Raw genomic sequence first — 15,800 nt, 5'->3', positions numbered from 1 at the left:
TTCAGGGGTCACCCAGGGCTTGTTGTTGGGAAAACACCGTACTCTCTTGGATGGCACAGTGTTTTCCACACAGAAATTGATATAGTCCGTGATGCAGTGAGTCAGACGGTCAATGTCCTCCCCATGAGAGCTGCACAGTATGTCCCAGTCAGTGGTGTTAAAACAGTCCCTCAGTTGCTCACATGCCTCCTCAGTCCAGGTCTTCACAGCCTTCCTCTGTGGAGACTGTCTTTTCAGCACTGATGTGTATTCTGGCTGCAGATGGACGAGGTTGTGATCAGAGCGACCAAGAGGGGGGATTGGGGTGGAGGTGTATGCGTCCCTGACATTAGCATACAGAAGGTCCAGAATTTTATTGTCCCTTGTGTGGCAGTTTACATATTGTGTGAAGTTGGGGAGAGTGGCAGAGAGGGAGGCATGATTGAAGTCCCCAGAGATGAGAAAGAGGGCCTGTGGGTGTCTTGTCTGCAGCGTAGACAATGTGCTGTTTATGCGCTCACAGGCAACAGCAGCATCAGCCGACGGGGGGATGTACACAGTCAGACAATAACATGTGAGAACTCCCGAGGAATGTAGTATGGCCGAACGCTGACTGCAAGAAGCCCAATGTCCCTGCTACAGAGCTTCTATTTAACAGTGATGTGGCCAGGGTCACACCATCTGTTGTTAAGAAACACACACAGTCCACCACCTTTCTTCTTACCGCGCTCTGCCACTTGCCGGTCCGCATGGACAAGGGCAAAACCATCTAAGGAGACAACAGAGTCCGGTGTGTCCTAGTTCAGCAATGTCTCTGAAAAACACATAAGACTGCTCTCCCTGTACTCCCGCTGCAGCCTTACTAGCGCCGATAGTTCGTCCATCTTGTTGGAGAGAGAGTGGACATTTCCCATGATGACGGCCGGCAAACATGGTTTATACCTCCGTCTTCTCTCCCGGCGCTTGAGACTCCCTCTCCAGCCTCTCCGTTTCCTCCTTATCTCTGCTGGAATCTCTGGTTTCCCAGTGTGGAGCAGTCCAGTGTGTCTGAGGGCTAATAGCTGGTCCCGTGTGTAGACAATAGAACCATGGCTGAAAGGGTCTCCCAAGGCAGACTCAAAAGACTCAAAGGCAGGCTCAAAAAGTCCAAAAAATAACAGAAAAAAGAGCGCAGAAATGAAAAATGTGGAACCCCTACTTGCGCATATCCATAGGGGTTTTAGAAAAAAAGAAAGGACACAAGAAAAACACACAGAAATACAAAAAAAACACAAAAGTGAGGAAAACAGAAGACAGACCTGCTGCAACTTGCTGCCACTCATGCGGCGCCATCTTGGATATCATAAGACGTAAAAGGTAGTTCTCTCTCTCTCTCGCTCTCTCTCACACTCACACGCACACACACACACACACACACACAGTTATATACTCATGCACTCTCTCTCTCTCTCACACACACACACACACACACACACACAGTTATGTACTCATGCACTCTCTCTCCCTCTCTCTCTCATACACACACACACACACACACACACACACGTTTTTGTCTCTTTTAAACTGTTTTTCGACACTGAAAAAAATAAAGTTCAATCAAGCTTGAATTCATGTGACTGTCATTCTTGATTTTCAGTGTCAATTTTTTCAAGAAACAGTGACCTTTGACTATAAAAGCAACATAGTCAGGTGGTGTAACTGGTTAGTGTCAATTGGCATAACCAGTATTTTTCATGAAAATATTACAATATACAGAAAAATTAATGTGGAATATAAAGTAACCCTCTATTGCAGTGCAACGAGATGTTTTTAAACATTTTTTACATAATTTGTCAAAGATGATTTAGAACACAAAGGATGATTACAGTATATGTCCCACTCAATGTATTTCAAAAAGGTTAAAATTTAAATTTGGAGGTAATCCTTATAATATCTATTTTCATGTGGTATTTTAAAATCAGGTAATTATTTTGCAGCATGTATATGCATTCTGGGTGGATTAAATATTTAAAATTTAGCATTCTTTTTTGGTTACACCATGTGACATTTTCAGGCACATTCCGTGTGATCTTTGTAAAAAAAATGGTACAAATGTGATTCCAAATGACATGAAACCAACATGAACACAAAATGTACATTTTGACAGACCTGATAAATGCTTTTAAAACAGAATTTTAAAAAGTTTTTGAATTTCTCATCTTGCCAACCCTTATTTGTCACTGACCCACATACAGAATTTCCTTCAAATCAAATGAAAAGGGAATAAATGGCGGAAGTTTGAGTGTTATTGAAATGTTGCAGGCTTTGTGATTTTGAAACAAGTGTGTGATTGGTCTCCTTAAAAAAAACTTAAACTAGCTGAAGTGACTTTGCTCACCTTTGTAAAGCCTGACAGCCACTTGTTGCTGCTTGCCACTTTAAATTTGGCCCACTGAGCTGCTTCTTTCTGTTGAACGTAAAAGGGCTTGAACCCAGAACTTTGACTATATTTATCACTGAAATGGCTTGAATATACCACTGCAAAGAGCTAAAACTCCTTTTCAGAAACACTGCAGTCAAACTGTCATTGATAAATAATAATTATCTGGGCATTCAGTATCTTACTGTGAGATATCCTACAATAATCAGGTATAGACATTTTTTAGAGCTGAGATGCAGGTCCTCACCTGGTGGGATCCACCTCAAAGCTGATATGTTCGGGGGTGGTGATGACCCCTCTTAATAAAGGCTCCAGAAGCTTCTGCAGGTATGCCGCCCCATATACCTGACATAAAACAACATAAAATACAGTAAATAATATACATACAACATGCCCTTTTAGGCAGACGTTTTGTCAGACATGGGGATTTCTACATTTCATGACAGGAGTCATGCTGTGTTTTCTACCTTGAAACAAAAGGTCATTATTTTGCTGGCCAGGCTGTTTCCTCTGAAGAGAGTCTGCATAGAGTCGGCAAGCTCCACTTCTTTTGAAAACATGTTCCACAGCAGCTGGTAAAGGAGGTGGCGGGAGTCAAACAGTGTCACCAGGACTCGAGCTAGCTCATCCTGGAAATACAAGAAACACATGACTGCTGAAAAAAAAAATGTCAATGCAATATTTTCAAATTTTATTCCATCAATATTGCATGCACTGTTACTGTGCTCATGAAAAAGTTTCAGGACTTTCTACAAGAATTAGCATATACTCTATGTTGAGTGGAGGGACTTAAGTATTATGTCCACTGTGAATATAAGTGTGGGGTTCCCCAGGGGTCAATTTTAGGTCCAACTCTTTTTAATCTGTACATGCTACCCCGAGGGGACGTCATCAGGAGGCACGGCATCAGCTTCCATAGTTATGCTGATGATACGCAACTGTACATTGCCGTGTCTCCTGATGACACAGGGCCAATTGATGCTCTTTTTAACTGCATTTTAGACATAAAGTCATGGATGGCAGAAAATTTCCTTCAGCTCAACCAGGACAAAACAGAGGTCTTAGTCATCGGTCCTGAAGGCCAGAGAGAGAAACTTTTACCTAAACTACAAGATCTTAAACCAACACATCGTGTAAAAAATCTGGGCGTGATTTTTGACTCTGAGCTTACTTTTATTCCACACATCAAAAACATAACAAAGATAGGTTTTTACCATCTCAAGAATATAGCCAGAGTTCGCCCGTTTCTCTCTCAGGCCAGCACGGAGGTGCTGATGCATGCTTTTATCTCCTCTCGCTTAGATTACTGTAATGCCCTGCTCTCTGGTCTTCCTAAAAAGAGTATCTCCAACCTTCAATTGCTACAGAATTCAGCCGCATGAGTGCTGACGAGGACCAGAGGGCGGGAGAACATTACGCCAGTTTTAAAATCGCTGCATTGGCTCCCCGTGCATTTCAGGATAGATTTTAAGGTTCTTTTATTAGTTTTTAAATGTCTTAATGGTCTTGCGCCTTCTTATTTATCTGACCTACTGTTACCCTACCAACCCTCGCGGACCCTGAGGTCCTCCGGTACTGGCCTCTTAACCATACCAAAAGTAAGAACTAAAACACACGGGGAGGCGGCCTTTAGTTATTATGGACCCCGATTGTGGAACAGCCTGCCGGAGAGCCTCAGTGCCGCAGAGACTGTTGATGTTTTTAAAAAGAGGCTCAAGACCCACCTTTTTAATCAGGCTTTCAATTGATTTGTTTGATTTACCTTATTCCCTTAATCACGCTTCTTAGCATGTCTATCTTTGTCATATTAGTTGCATGTTTTAACGACATGTTTAATTGCTATTTATTTCATTTACTCATTTTATTTAATTTTATGTTTATGTCTTAGTCCCTTGGTTTTTAGCTCCAGTGTTTCCTCATGGGGGTCCTTGGTTTTTAGGTCAAGTGTTTCCTCATGGGGGGCCCCCCTCACTGGGAACTGCTTCTGGCCTACTGATGGGGGCGCTGCTGAGGGGACGGCTCTGGCCTGGATGGCTGGAGGCCTCTGCACCTTGGTGTGGGGCCTTCTGTCTGCCTGGGTCGGGGTGGTCTCGGGCGGCGCCCCCCGGTCATGAGCCGGGGGCCCTCTCAGTGTGGATGGCCCCCAAAGGTGGCTTACTACTTATCTTATCCGTATGGGTGCGTGTGCATGTGTGTCTGTGTGTGTGTTTCTGTATGTAGTTATGGGGGCGGGAGGCCTGGGTTTTCTTCTCTGTTGTTTTTAGCCTCTGTGAGGCACTTTGTGTTGCTTTTTAAGTATGAAAAGTGCCATATAAATAAATAAAGTTTGAAAGTTTGAAGTATAACATTTGAATCCAATCCTAAATCAAGAAGAGGTACACACCCACTGGGACCCAGGAACCACATTAGCCAGTGCCATGGCAATGGGCAACTCTCCCTGGTCTCCCATCATGGTGACCAGCTCCACAAGCCTCTCAAAGCGGTCAGCCAGAACTGTCTCCGCCAGGGTGTCGAACTCTGTTCCCTGCTGCAGGATCTTGGTCAGCACTTCCATGAAGGTGGCTCGAGTCTGCAGGTCCTTGTGGTAACCCAGACCTTGTGAGGAAGAAATGAACACTGGTACTCATGGGAAAAAACTCTGTTGGTAACTGCTATGTAGAAAGTGCCTTTTTTAATGCTGTGGCTGACTTACCTATAGAGTGCATGAGTCCACTGTCGACATTAGCATTGAGCAGGTTGGACATGGCCAGGACGGTGCAGTGGCGGAGTGAGGCCAGGCGTCGGGACATTCCTCTCTTTCGTCCTCCCACTGCTTGGCCCTCATCCTCAACCTCACTGCAGTCATTCAGTAGGTTCATGAACAGAGTGAAGTACCTGCACACCATCACAAAAAACAAACACAATTTATGACAAAAAGGTTTCTCCATTTAGACAATTCACCATGAGCAATGAGTGCCAAACCGTCCCTTTTCTCAATATATTCCAAAGCTTTGCTTTGACATATTTCATCATTCCTCACATTTTCATTTTAGTCATCCAACCCTACTCAATAAAGCATGCAAACATTGCTTGTTAGAGTTTGGCTTGTTCAAACTTCAATACTGCATGTAAGCACTGCTTGTTGGAGTTTGCCATGTTCAAATGTGTTCTCATATGGTTGTGACTTTGGACTTGGGGGTACAACTGATCATTTTGTGGAGTACAAGGCAGGCTGAATGTACACTAATAATTGAACATCCTGAACAACAATGAACACAGTGTCTTACAATTTTGCCCGGTGACAAATCTAGACTGAACTTTATATACCTTAATATATGATTCAGAGTTAGAGATGACTCTCTATGGACTATAACCTGCCCCTGACTCTCAGTGCATCACACCATACTTCATTTACTAGTAATATTAAGCAGGGCCTTTAACAAGGATAATCACACCCACTATAAGCGACCACTACAAAAATGTCAACATTTCATGTCCTGTTATGGTCCATTTTACTTTAACAATGAAGAACTGCATTTGAGATAAATGCTAGTAAAGTAAAAAAGGAGGCTACCGTTTATCAGTGTTTAGACAGTATGTGATTAATGGTTGGGCTCCCATTAATTGTTTTGACACCAGCTTGACATTCATTACGACCCAACTCTGTAAACAATGCCCACACACATTTGGAACCACTGATCCAGACTTGAATCACAAACCTTTAAGGATAAATATGAGATTTTCAGGCACTAAATGTCACACTAGAACACCAGCACTTCAGACCAAAACAAACACCTCCGACCTCCCTTCATGTTATGAAGCAAGATGTTGTGAAACACAGAGCAAGAGGGCCCTGAACACACAAGATAATAACAGAATAAATTTACCCTTTTGTGAACAACTTCAAGAGTTGAGATAAATACATAAGGCAAGTAAAAGTATGTACCTCTTAGCTATTATTTTGTTGGCCAGAATATTGATTTTCAGAACAGTTATTTCTTTGATATGCAGAATTACCTAAATCATTGTAACAAAATTGTCATCTTTTCAGAAATCAGAATATGCTTTATTGACCGAAGTGCGTGTGCACATACAAAGAATCTGACTCTCATTTAAACACTGCGCTCAATGTACGTGCATAGAAAAAAGACATACAGCTCAATTAGGACAAAAAAGACCCAAAAGGCCAAACAATACATTAAGTCGTGCAAAAATCTAAAATAAACTGTATATACAAATGATGATGAGGCAATTAACAATAAATACAAAGAAATTTACAACGTGCAGGGATTTATGTTGACAGTGACAGTGACTAATGAATGTACATGTTCAAAACTGTGGATTATTGGATGATAAATAGCCAGTCAGTAGATGTTTTGTGTCAGAGGGTTAGTGACACTGTATGAGTTGCTCAGTGTTCATCAGGGTGACGGCTTCTGGGAAGAAACTGTTTTTGTCTCTGGCTGTTTTGCTGTTCAATGATCTGCAGTGTCTACCACAGCGGAGAAGTTGGAACAGGCTGTGTCTGTGAGGGGTCTGCAGTGATGGTTCCTGCCCGTTTCCTCAGTTTGGTGGTCCTGAGTGGAGGGCAGGTTGGCATCAATGATTTTCTCAGCAGTCCTTGTAGACTGTTGCAGTTTGTTCTTGTCCTGGTTGGTGGCAGGTCCAAACCAGACAATGATGAATGTGCATCAAACAGACTGGCTGTGTAGAACTGGATCAGCAGCTGTTGAGGCAGGTTGAACTGGAAGTAAGTTGCACCTTCTTGATGATTGAGGCTATGTTTGAAGTCCACCTTGGGCCCTGGCATCACTGTGTTGATGCTAATTTTATGGTCTACCTGGATTATGTTATGGATTTATTTTATGGTCTACCTGGATTATTTCATAGACTATTTATAAACAATATTAGATAGATAGATAGATACTTTATTCATCCCCAAGGGAAATTCACATGCACATATGTATCCAATCTTTGATGTGCATTGACTTTATCATATCGAGAGCTCCTACAGCTCTCTCCTGGGAAGACACAAGCATGTCACAGAGGCATGGACACTTTCAGCTACATTGCAATTACATTTTTTATCAATGCCAACCACCTCTCCTCCACACTTCTTGCTTTGTCTCTTTGATTAGCAGCTTCTGGTCCCTGTGGTCAGCACTCCATCTCCAGGATGACCATCCTTAAGTCCACAAGACAACACTCACATCAGCTATTGAGATCCTCACTAAGGAACCAGACATTACCAAAGTCATTGCACATGTCTGTATGAATAATATCCATAAGGCGCAGTTGGAACTGTTGAAAAATAACTTTGTGCACATGTTACGCTCACTGAAGAGATCGCCCCATCCCCTCCTATGGCCATGGAGTTTGGTGTTTCAGCCAGCCACTGTCTCTACAACCCAGCTGTCGTCAGCCTGCACTGCCCACAGTGTCTCTGACATGAAAAATTTCCATCTCTTCTGGGAACGCAGGCAGTTATTTAGAAGTTATGGAATACACCCTAACTGGACAACAGCCGTTGGATGCAGGGATGCAATGTATACATCCCTGCATCCAATGGCTGTTGTCAACCACAAAGCAAGACAGTAAATCTGCAAATGGCACTTTTAAATATCAAGTCCCTCAACAATAAAACTTTCTTAGTAATGATCTTATTTCCGAATTAAATTGACTGCTTATTTTTAACTATAACCTGGCTAAACACAGACATATCTGTTGCTCTTACCGAAACTTCCCTCAAAAAATTATAATTTCTCCCACACTACATTAAACAGGGGAAGTTGGGTGGAGCAACAGCCACCATATGACTTGATGCTTTGAGTTGAAGGGATGTTTCTTTTGATAATTTTAGGTCATTTGAGTATCATGCTGTCATACTGAAATGTCACCCATTCTTGCAGTTATTGTTTATAAACCACCTAAAGCACTGCCTTGCCGGATTTCTCTGAGCCCTTATTTATTATCAGCTCTAATTACGGTAAATGGACTGTATTTGTATAGCGCTTTTCTAGTTTGACGATCACTCAAAGCGCTTTTACAACACAAGTATGCAGCTAAGCCACCTACTCGTTGCGAGTGTTACCCATTCAAACATACTCACACACCGATGGCACAGCAATTGAGGGTCAGTATCTTGCCTGTAATGGTTTATGATCACAAATTATGGTGAACAAAGCACTGACCAAATTAAAATCTGGGTTCAGGAGAGTGGGTTTCTGAGAGAGTTGGACTTGAAAAGAGGAGAAAACTTGGTTTAAAGAAGGAAAAGGAAACTGCAGGGAAACCTCGCAAGAGTGAGGGCCACTTGTCAGTGAAAAACCGGGTAGCTGATAGGAGCTACACACACAGTGGAAGTGTTGGGCCCCTCCTGCCGAGCAGAAAGACTTCCAGCTGCATGTACGAGGGTTTGAGCAGATCATTCCCAAGTTTATGTCCAGAAAAGTGGAGTTCATTGAAGCAAAAGCTAAAGAAGACGCCGAAAGAGTTGTGAGTGCAGCTCCCACCAGCTACCCAACATCAGCCATTAGACTGAAGCCTACTTCCCTCCCCAAGTTTAATGGCATCAGGCGAGACTTTCATTGCTGGAAAAGAGACTGAGAGGCCCTTCAGAGGCAAGGAGAACCTGCTTGGTCAAAAGAAGTCAAGAAGTTCCAACTCCTTGACAGTTTGGATGATAAAATAATGAGAGATCATCGATTGATGACCTATAACACAGCAGACGACATCTTTCGGGTCCTGGAGAACCGTTTTGGAAGCCAAACGGCAATTGCCATTGAAATAGTTGAGGAGCTCCAGAGACTTCCTGCTGTCAAAAGTCACCAGCCCAAGAAAATTGTTGAGTTCATCCAAGCTGTTGAGAAAGCCCTTGAAGACCTGAGTGACCTTGGTGACACTGGCGCTTTAAAGAACCCTCTGGTGACAAAGTCAATAGAAAGCAAGCTTCCTGATGCATTAAAGAAAGAGTGGCTTCTCTATGCAGCTGAGAGAAGCAGTGCTGATCCAGAGAAACGCTTCGACAGTCTTCTGACTTTCCTCAAGAGTCAAGAGAGCATCTATGAACAACTGGACCAGTTGAGGGATAAAGAGCTTGCCAAGGAAAGAGATCTGACATGAGCAAAGGCAAGCCAGAACCAGAGCCTCAAACCAGTCAAGTAGCCATCCCTCAGGATGTATCGTCTGTGGGGACATTAAGCATAAGAAAAAGCTGTACTTCTGCAAAAAGTTCTGTGCGCTCAAGCTCACGGAGAAGAAGGATGCAGTGCGAAAACTGGGAGCCTGCTGGAAATGTCTGGAGGTCCATAGTGATGATAATCACTGCAAAACTTCATTCCTCAGCAAAAATCCTGAGTGTGAGGACAGGAGAGCCACAGACCACCACTACTATCTGTGTCCCAATGCTGAAGCATCTAGAGGCAGTGTGGCCCAGAAGAGCAAAGGTAGCACAGTGAGAGGTGGCAACAAGAGGAATTACACCAAGGCCCAGGAAGAATTCTTCAGAAAACTCTCACCTGAATTAGCCCAACAATGCCGGGACGCATTCTGCAACACAGCAGTGAGCACCTCCCATGTCGCAAAGAGTCACTGAAGTCTTCTGGCAGAGAGCGGGCTAGCGGAGTGGCCTGTCATGATGGTTTTGGAGGTAACAGCCAATGCAGGGCAGAAAATTGGGACCCTGACTGACCTAGGTTCTGACATCAATTACGTCACTCATGAGGCAGCAGGTCGGCTCAATCTCAGAAGCGAAGACATCACACTTGTGGTCCATGGCGTAGAAGGCATGAAAGTCTTCGTCAAAACAAAGCGGTACCTCCTGAAAATCCATATTAACACCTCAAGAGGCACTCTCAAGTCCCACCAGCTGGTTTGCTACTGCTTAGACAGCATCGCAGACACCCACAGACATGTGTCAGCCAAAAAACTGCAAGAGTTCTTTCCAGATGTCCCGACAAGCGACCTGGCAAGGCCAAGAGAGGTCCAGCTCCTTGTAAGTCACAAGGAGGGTCAGCTGGCTCTGCAGAAAATCCGCACAGTGGGGGACCTTGTGCTGTGGGAAAGACAGTTGCTGGCACCCATCCTGAGCTGTTTGAGGAGGTCACTGTATCAGCCCACACATCGAGGACGCACTTTGCAAGGTCTATGAGAACTGCTGCTGTGAAGTGTGAAGAACACACCTGCGTCGTCCCCATTCATCCTCCACAAAGCCAGCAAGCCCCAGTTGCCGCCCAACCTCAACAATCCAGTTTGCTGCTGCTACGTCCAACTTCCTCAACTGGTGGAAATGGGACAGCATTGGTGCTGGCTGCGTCCCGAGGTGTGGGGGCTGTCACTGTGGAAACTGTCAGCCAGGCGGCAAAGAAATGATCCTTGCTGAAGAAAGGGAGCTGGAGGTCATAAAGAGTGGGCTCACATATGTAGCTGCTGATGACCACAGCGAGAGGCCTCACTGGCACACCAAGTACCCTTGGGTGGAAGATCCAGCCACATTACCAAGTAACAGGAGTGCAGTTGAGGCCACATTCTTGAGGACTGAGAGGCAGCTGGCCAGAGAGCCAGAGTGGAAGGCCGCCTATGCTGCACAAGTTCACAAGATGGTCGAGCGCCGGGCCGCAATAAAGTTGACCAAAGATGCCCTGCATGCATGGACTGGCCCAGTATGGCACATAAGCCAATGATCTCCTGCTAAAAGGCCCAGACGTCCTCAACTCAATCCGTGCTGTGCTTCTCAAATTCCAGAGGGGAGTTTTTGCTGCCCTGGGAGATGTAAAGAAAATGTACAATTCATTGTGGTTAAAAGATCAAGAGGTGCATTTGCATAAGTTCCTGTGGCGTGACTCTGAGGAGGAGGAGCTGGGTGAATATGCAGTCACGAGAATTAACATTGGAGACAAGCCAGCCGGGTGTATCGCTCAACTCGCCATGAGAGAGACGGCTAATCTCCCCCAGTTCAGCTATCTTGAGGAAGAGCATCGAGTGCTACAGGAAGACAGCTATGTAGATGATCTCTTGACCTCTCATGACAACTTGGACCAGCTTAAAGTCATCACAGAAAATGTGGAGCAGATCCTGAAAGCAGGAGGGTTCGAGTTGAAGCCGTGGGTCTTCTCTGGTCAAAGTAGGAGGGAGTCTTCTGGAAAACAGGAACAGGTGGCTACTCCAAGGACTGTGATTCTGCCGAATCAGCTCAAAGAGGAAGACTTCACCAAATGGAAGAGGAAAATGAGACTTGGCCACGACCTTCAACTGGAGCAGATGAGAGTGCAGATGCCAGACCCACTGACACAACGAGAATTACTCAGCCAAGTTTCTGGTCTGTATGACCTGATTGGTCTGACGACGCCTGTAAAGCAGAAAGGGGCTAGTTTGGTTCGGAGAGCATTTCAGGAGGCCAGACCCAAGTGTAGGACCATCAAGGACACTTGGGATCAGGGAAGCTCAGAGAAGATGCCATCAGCCTCTTTGAAGAATATGCTCTCAGTTGGTCAAGTTTCATAGAGCCCTGACACCAGCAGGTGCGCTGGCTGAACCTGATGCAATCACCTTCTCTGATGGCAGCGAGCATGCTTATGGTGCCATCTTGTATCTGCAGGCCTGTGACCAAGGTTCTACAGTGAGGCTGGTGGAGTCTAAAGCTAAACTGACTCCCTTGGACCACAAAGGGGAAGCAGTTAAGGCAGAGCTTTGTGGAGCAGTATTCGCCGCCCAGTTAAAGAAGTACTTTGAGCAACATGGCTAGATTCAAGCAGTGGTACCACTTTGTTGACAGCCAAACAGTCCTCGGTGTGATTCAACGTGAGAGCTATGGCTTCCAGACCTTTTTCGCCAACAGGATTGGAGAAATCCAAAGCAGCACGCAAGTTCAGGATTGGTGGTGGATCCCTGGACCACTGAATATCGCTGATATTATAACTCGTGGGGCTGGTCCAAAAGATTTGGATGGAAATTCATCATGGCAGTAAGGGCCAAAGTTCCTGAGTCTACCAGATGATGAGTGGCCAATTAAGACTGCAAAGGAATATATCAGCAACTGTCAGAGAGAGTGCTGGAAAGATGCAGAAAAAATCATTCACTGCTGCACTGACAAGAGCTCAGGCAAAGAAAGAGCCACCAGATCTGGAGTGTCGGAGGCCACCTGCTGGTGCTGCTGTCCGAAACCTGGTGGATGAAGGACGGTTCAGCAACCTGATTCACCTGGTTAAGACATTCGCCCAGGTCTGGAGGGCAGTGAAGTGCTTTGCAGCTCAAAGTAGGATCCTGGGAACGCCAAGGTGGGAGGCAGTTTCATTAGCCAGGATCATCACTGCAACAGAGCGCTAAGATGCTTTAAGAGACCTTTTCCTTGCTGCACAAAAGGGCGTGACCTTTCCAACCACCACAATAGACCGGATGGTAGTCTACAAAGAGGAAGGAACTGAGCTATTGGTTTGTGGAGGGAGAGTCCAGGCTTTTAATGAAGACAGAGTTGGTGTTCCCCTCTTACCTTACAATGGCCGGATCTCAACATTGCTGGTTCGTGAAGCTAACAGCAAGGGTCACGAGGGAGTGGCTGCGACCCTACTGAAGGTGAGAAAGAGAGCATGGGTCATTAAGGAATGAAAAATTGCTCAAAAAGTCATTGAAAACTGCGTGACATGCAAGAAAGCCAGAGCTAGAAGATGTCAGCAAGTGATGGCCGATCTGCCTCAAGAGAGAACCAGGCCAGCAGCTCCATTTGAGTTCACATCAGTTGACCTGTCTGGGCCAAAAGATGATGTAAGGAAGAGAGTTACGATGAAGGTTTGGGGAGTCGTATTCTGCTGTATGGCCAGTAGAGCGATCCACACAGAGCTGGCCAACACCATGTCGACTGAAAGCTTTCTGATGGCTTATCAGAGGTTCACAGCAATTCGAGGGCATCCAAAGAAGATTTGGTCTGATCCAGCGACCAATTTTGTTGGTGCCAAACCTGTTCTGGAGGAGTTGTATCAGTTTCTGGATGGCCTGGACAGGTTCGTTCCAGAGGAGAAGTCAGCTCAAAATGGAACCGACTGGCATTGGGAAATCCAGCCAGCTGATTCACCTCATCGAAATGGCTCTGCTCAGCAGCTGTTCGGATTGTGAAGAAGGCGTTCCAGAGTCTTGGGAGAGAATCAGGGCTCAATTACAGCAAACTTCAGACAACATTTCAGCTTACTGCTAATCTTTCTAACAAGTGCCCCATTGATGCCAGGGTGCAGAGCCATGAAGACACTGTGCAGTACATTACACCCAATACACTCCTGTTGGGATGAGCATCATCGAGTGGTGACTGGAAAACATTTGACTTCACAAGCTATCCCTATAAGAGACTTCGGGAAATGCAGCACCAGGTCAACAGATTCTGGAGGGCCTGGAGCCAACTTGCCGGTCCTAATCTCTTTGTGAGGAGTAAATGGCACACCACGCATAGGAATGTTACAGATGGAGATATTGTTTGGCTGTGCGACCAAAATGCATTGAGGGACCACTTTAAGCTTGGGAGAGTCATCAGTGTCAACCCAGACTCCAGAGGCATCGTACGGGATGTAAATGTCAGAGTTGTGGCAAGCTCCTGTATCCCTGAGGTGAGGCCTGCAGCATCAGCATCCAAGCATCCTGCATCAAAGCATCCTGTATCTAGCATCTGGGGGGACCGACTGGTGGTTTTGCTGCCAGTGGAGGAGCAGGCAGGAAGCCCAGGAGGGAATCTCTGACCACAAGTTCACTGTGTGCAGCGGGTCCCGTGGGAAGATCGAGTGGGAGGTGTTGAGTTGGGCTGCAGGCTGCACCCCTCTCTGCTTGAGTGTATCAGGTATGGGTGTGTCTCCCAGCCTGAGGGCAGCTGATTGACTGCACCAGGTGGAGAGGATCTGGTAATCAGGGGGGTTCGGAGGCATTCACTCCCAGGACAAAGAGGAGCAAACAGTGTGTGAGAGAGTTCGACTTGGAAAGAGGAGATCACAAGAATAAACTTCGGTTTAAAGAAGGAAAAGGAGACTGCAGAAACTGCTTGTTTCAAAGAAGGAAGAAGGAGCCGGTGAGCTTTATGTCATGTGTCTTTGCAGCGTGCATTGGGGTTGTAAGCTGACTGGTCATGTGAATGAATTTGGGTTGAAATGTGATGCATTTTATATCCTGTGGGGATGGAGTCATTGTTGAATGGTGCTTTAAAATGTATTTAAGTTGTTTGGGTGCTTTAAGTATGGGTATTTTCTACTTATTAAAACTACTTTTCTAGTAGTTTAAAAATTAAGTGTTTGATTTTGGGGTTATGTTGATTGACTATGGGTTTGAGTGATATTTTTCTTGACCTTCTATTTGTGTTTGGATTTTAAGGTTTTTCACCTGTATTGGCCTGGCAAATTCCACAATAAAAGAAAGAAAAGAAAGAAAGCTGGTCATTGAGTGAATTCCAGTCAAATCTTCTGGAGCAAGCTGCCTTTCAAGTAGGGCAAAGAGTGAGGGCCACTTGTCAGTTTCCATGTAGTGGAACTGAACTGTCAATCGACACAAATTCCAGCTCTCACTCAGACTCTGTGTTGGTTGCACCGATGGATGAACCGAAGCCCTCAGCTAATCTTCAGACCACGGACATACAACGACATGAAAGAATCAGCCACTCACCTCGCCTCAGTCCAGGATGGGGGAGATGAGTTTGCAACACAATTGGACACTTTCTGTCAACAATTCAGACCATCTACCAATGAACTGCAACGTAACAACAGAAGACAGAGGGCAGGCTGTGGGGCACCTTACGCTTGTGTTACATGTGGAATAATATAGAATTTGCTCTTCCACAAAAGAAGCATGTGTTCAAAACACACTTACTCTCCTGAACCATCTAGTTGACAATGGCCGCAAGGCCAGCTTGTCAAAGCTTCAGTTTGTTTCTAAACAAGCTGGGTCATGTGATCACAGCAGAGGGCAAAACCCTCTAACCCAAACAAATTGAAGCAATCAAAAACATCCCACAGCCTGAAACAAAGAGACAACTTATGAGTTTTTTTCGGAATGACGTAAAATTGCAGATAATGGATCCCAAACTATGCAGAAATCGAGGCACCATGAAGCACTCTCCTCATGAAAAAGGCCTCACAACAAAACACAAAGTCACATGGACACCTGAGGCAGTAAAAGCCTTTGTGGATTTGAAATTGGCATCGCAATCTCCTCAGAAATTAGGCCTTCCAGATTGCCCAAACCATTCACACAGACTGTTGACAAATGGGGTGGGCCTATTTTTCAGCAAAACTTGACTCAGTTACTGCAGGACTCCCTACATGTCTCAGAGTTGTGGCAGCTGCTGAAAAGCTGTAACAGCGTCATGTGACATTGTAGGCTTGGCTGATCTCACTCTACTGGTACCACATGCTGTTTCAATGATTTTGCTTGAACAGAAAACCTCTCTCCTGTCAACAAC

General features: G+C 45.2%; 1 protein-coding gene across 8 annotated transcripts in view; it reads right to left on the bottom strand.

The window, feature by feature from the left end:
- Positions 1–15,800, bottom strand: part of nf1a (neurofibromin 1a) — a 162,557-nt gene that overhangs the window by 80,334 nt on the left and 66,423 nt on the right. For 7 of the 8 annotated variants that reach the window (XM_076734334.1, XM_076734337.1, XM_076734335.1 and 4 more), the window contains 4 exons: positions 5,091–5,272; positions 4,782–4,993; positions 2,866–3,027; positions 2,646–2,743 (listed from right to left, as the gene is read on the bottom strand). In XM_076734334.1, the coding sequence (XP_076590449.1) occupies positions 2,646–2,743; positions 2,866–3,027; positions 4,782–4,993; positions 5,091–5,272 (654 nt within the window). Of the gene's footprint in view, positions 1–2,645; positions 2,744–2,865; positions 3,028–4,781; positions 4,994–5,090; positions 5,273–15,800 lie in introns of those variants that run through there. The other variant, XM_076734340.1, reaches the window with a different exon arrangement.

This window comes from Chaetodon auriga, chromosome 7 (genome assembly GCF_051107435.1).
Source record: "Chaetodon auriga isolate fChaAug3 chromosome 7, fChaAug3.hap1, whole genome shotgun sequence".
Taxonomy (NCBI): domain Eukaryota; kingdom Metazoa; phylum Chordata; class Actinopteri; order Chaetodontiformes; family Chaetodontidae; genus Chaetodon; species Chaetodon auriga.
Note: the sequence above shows the minus strand (reverse complement) of the source record. Positions and strands in the feature narration are given on the sequence as shown.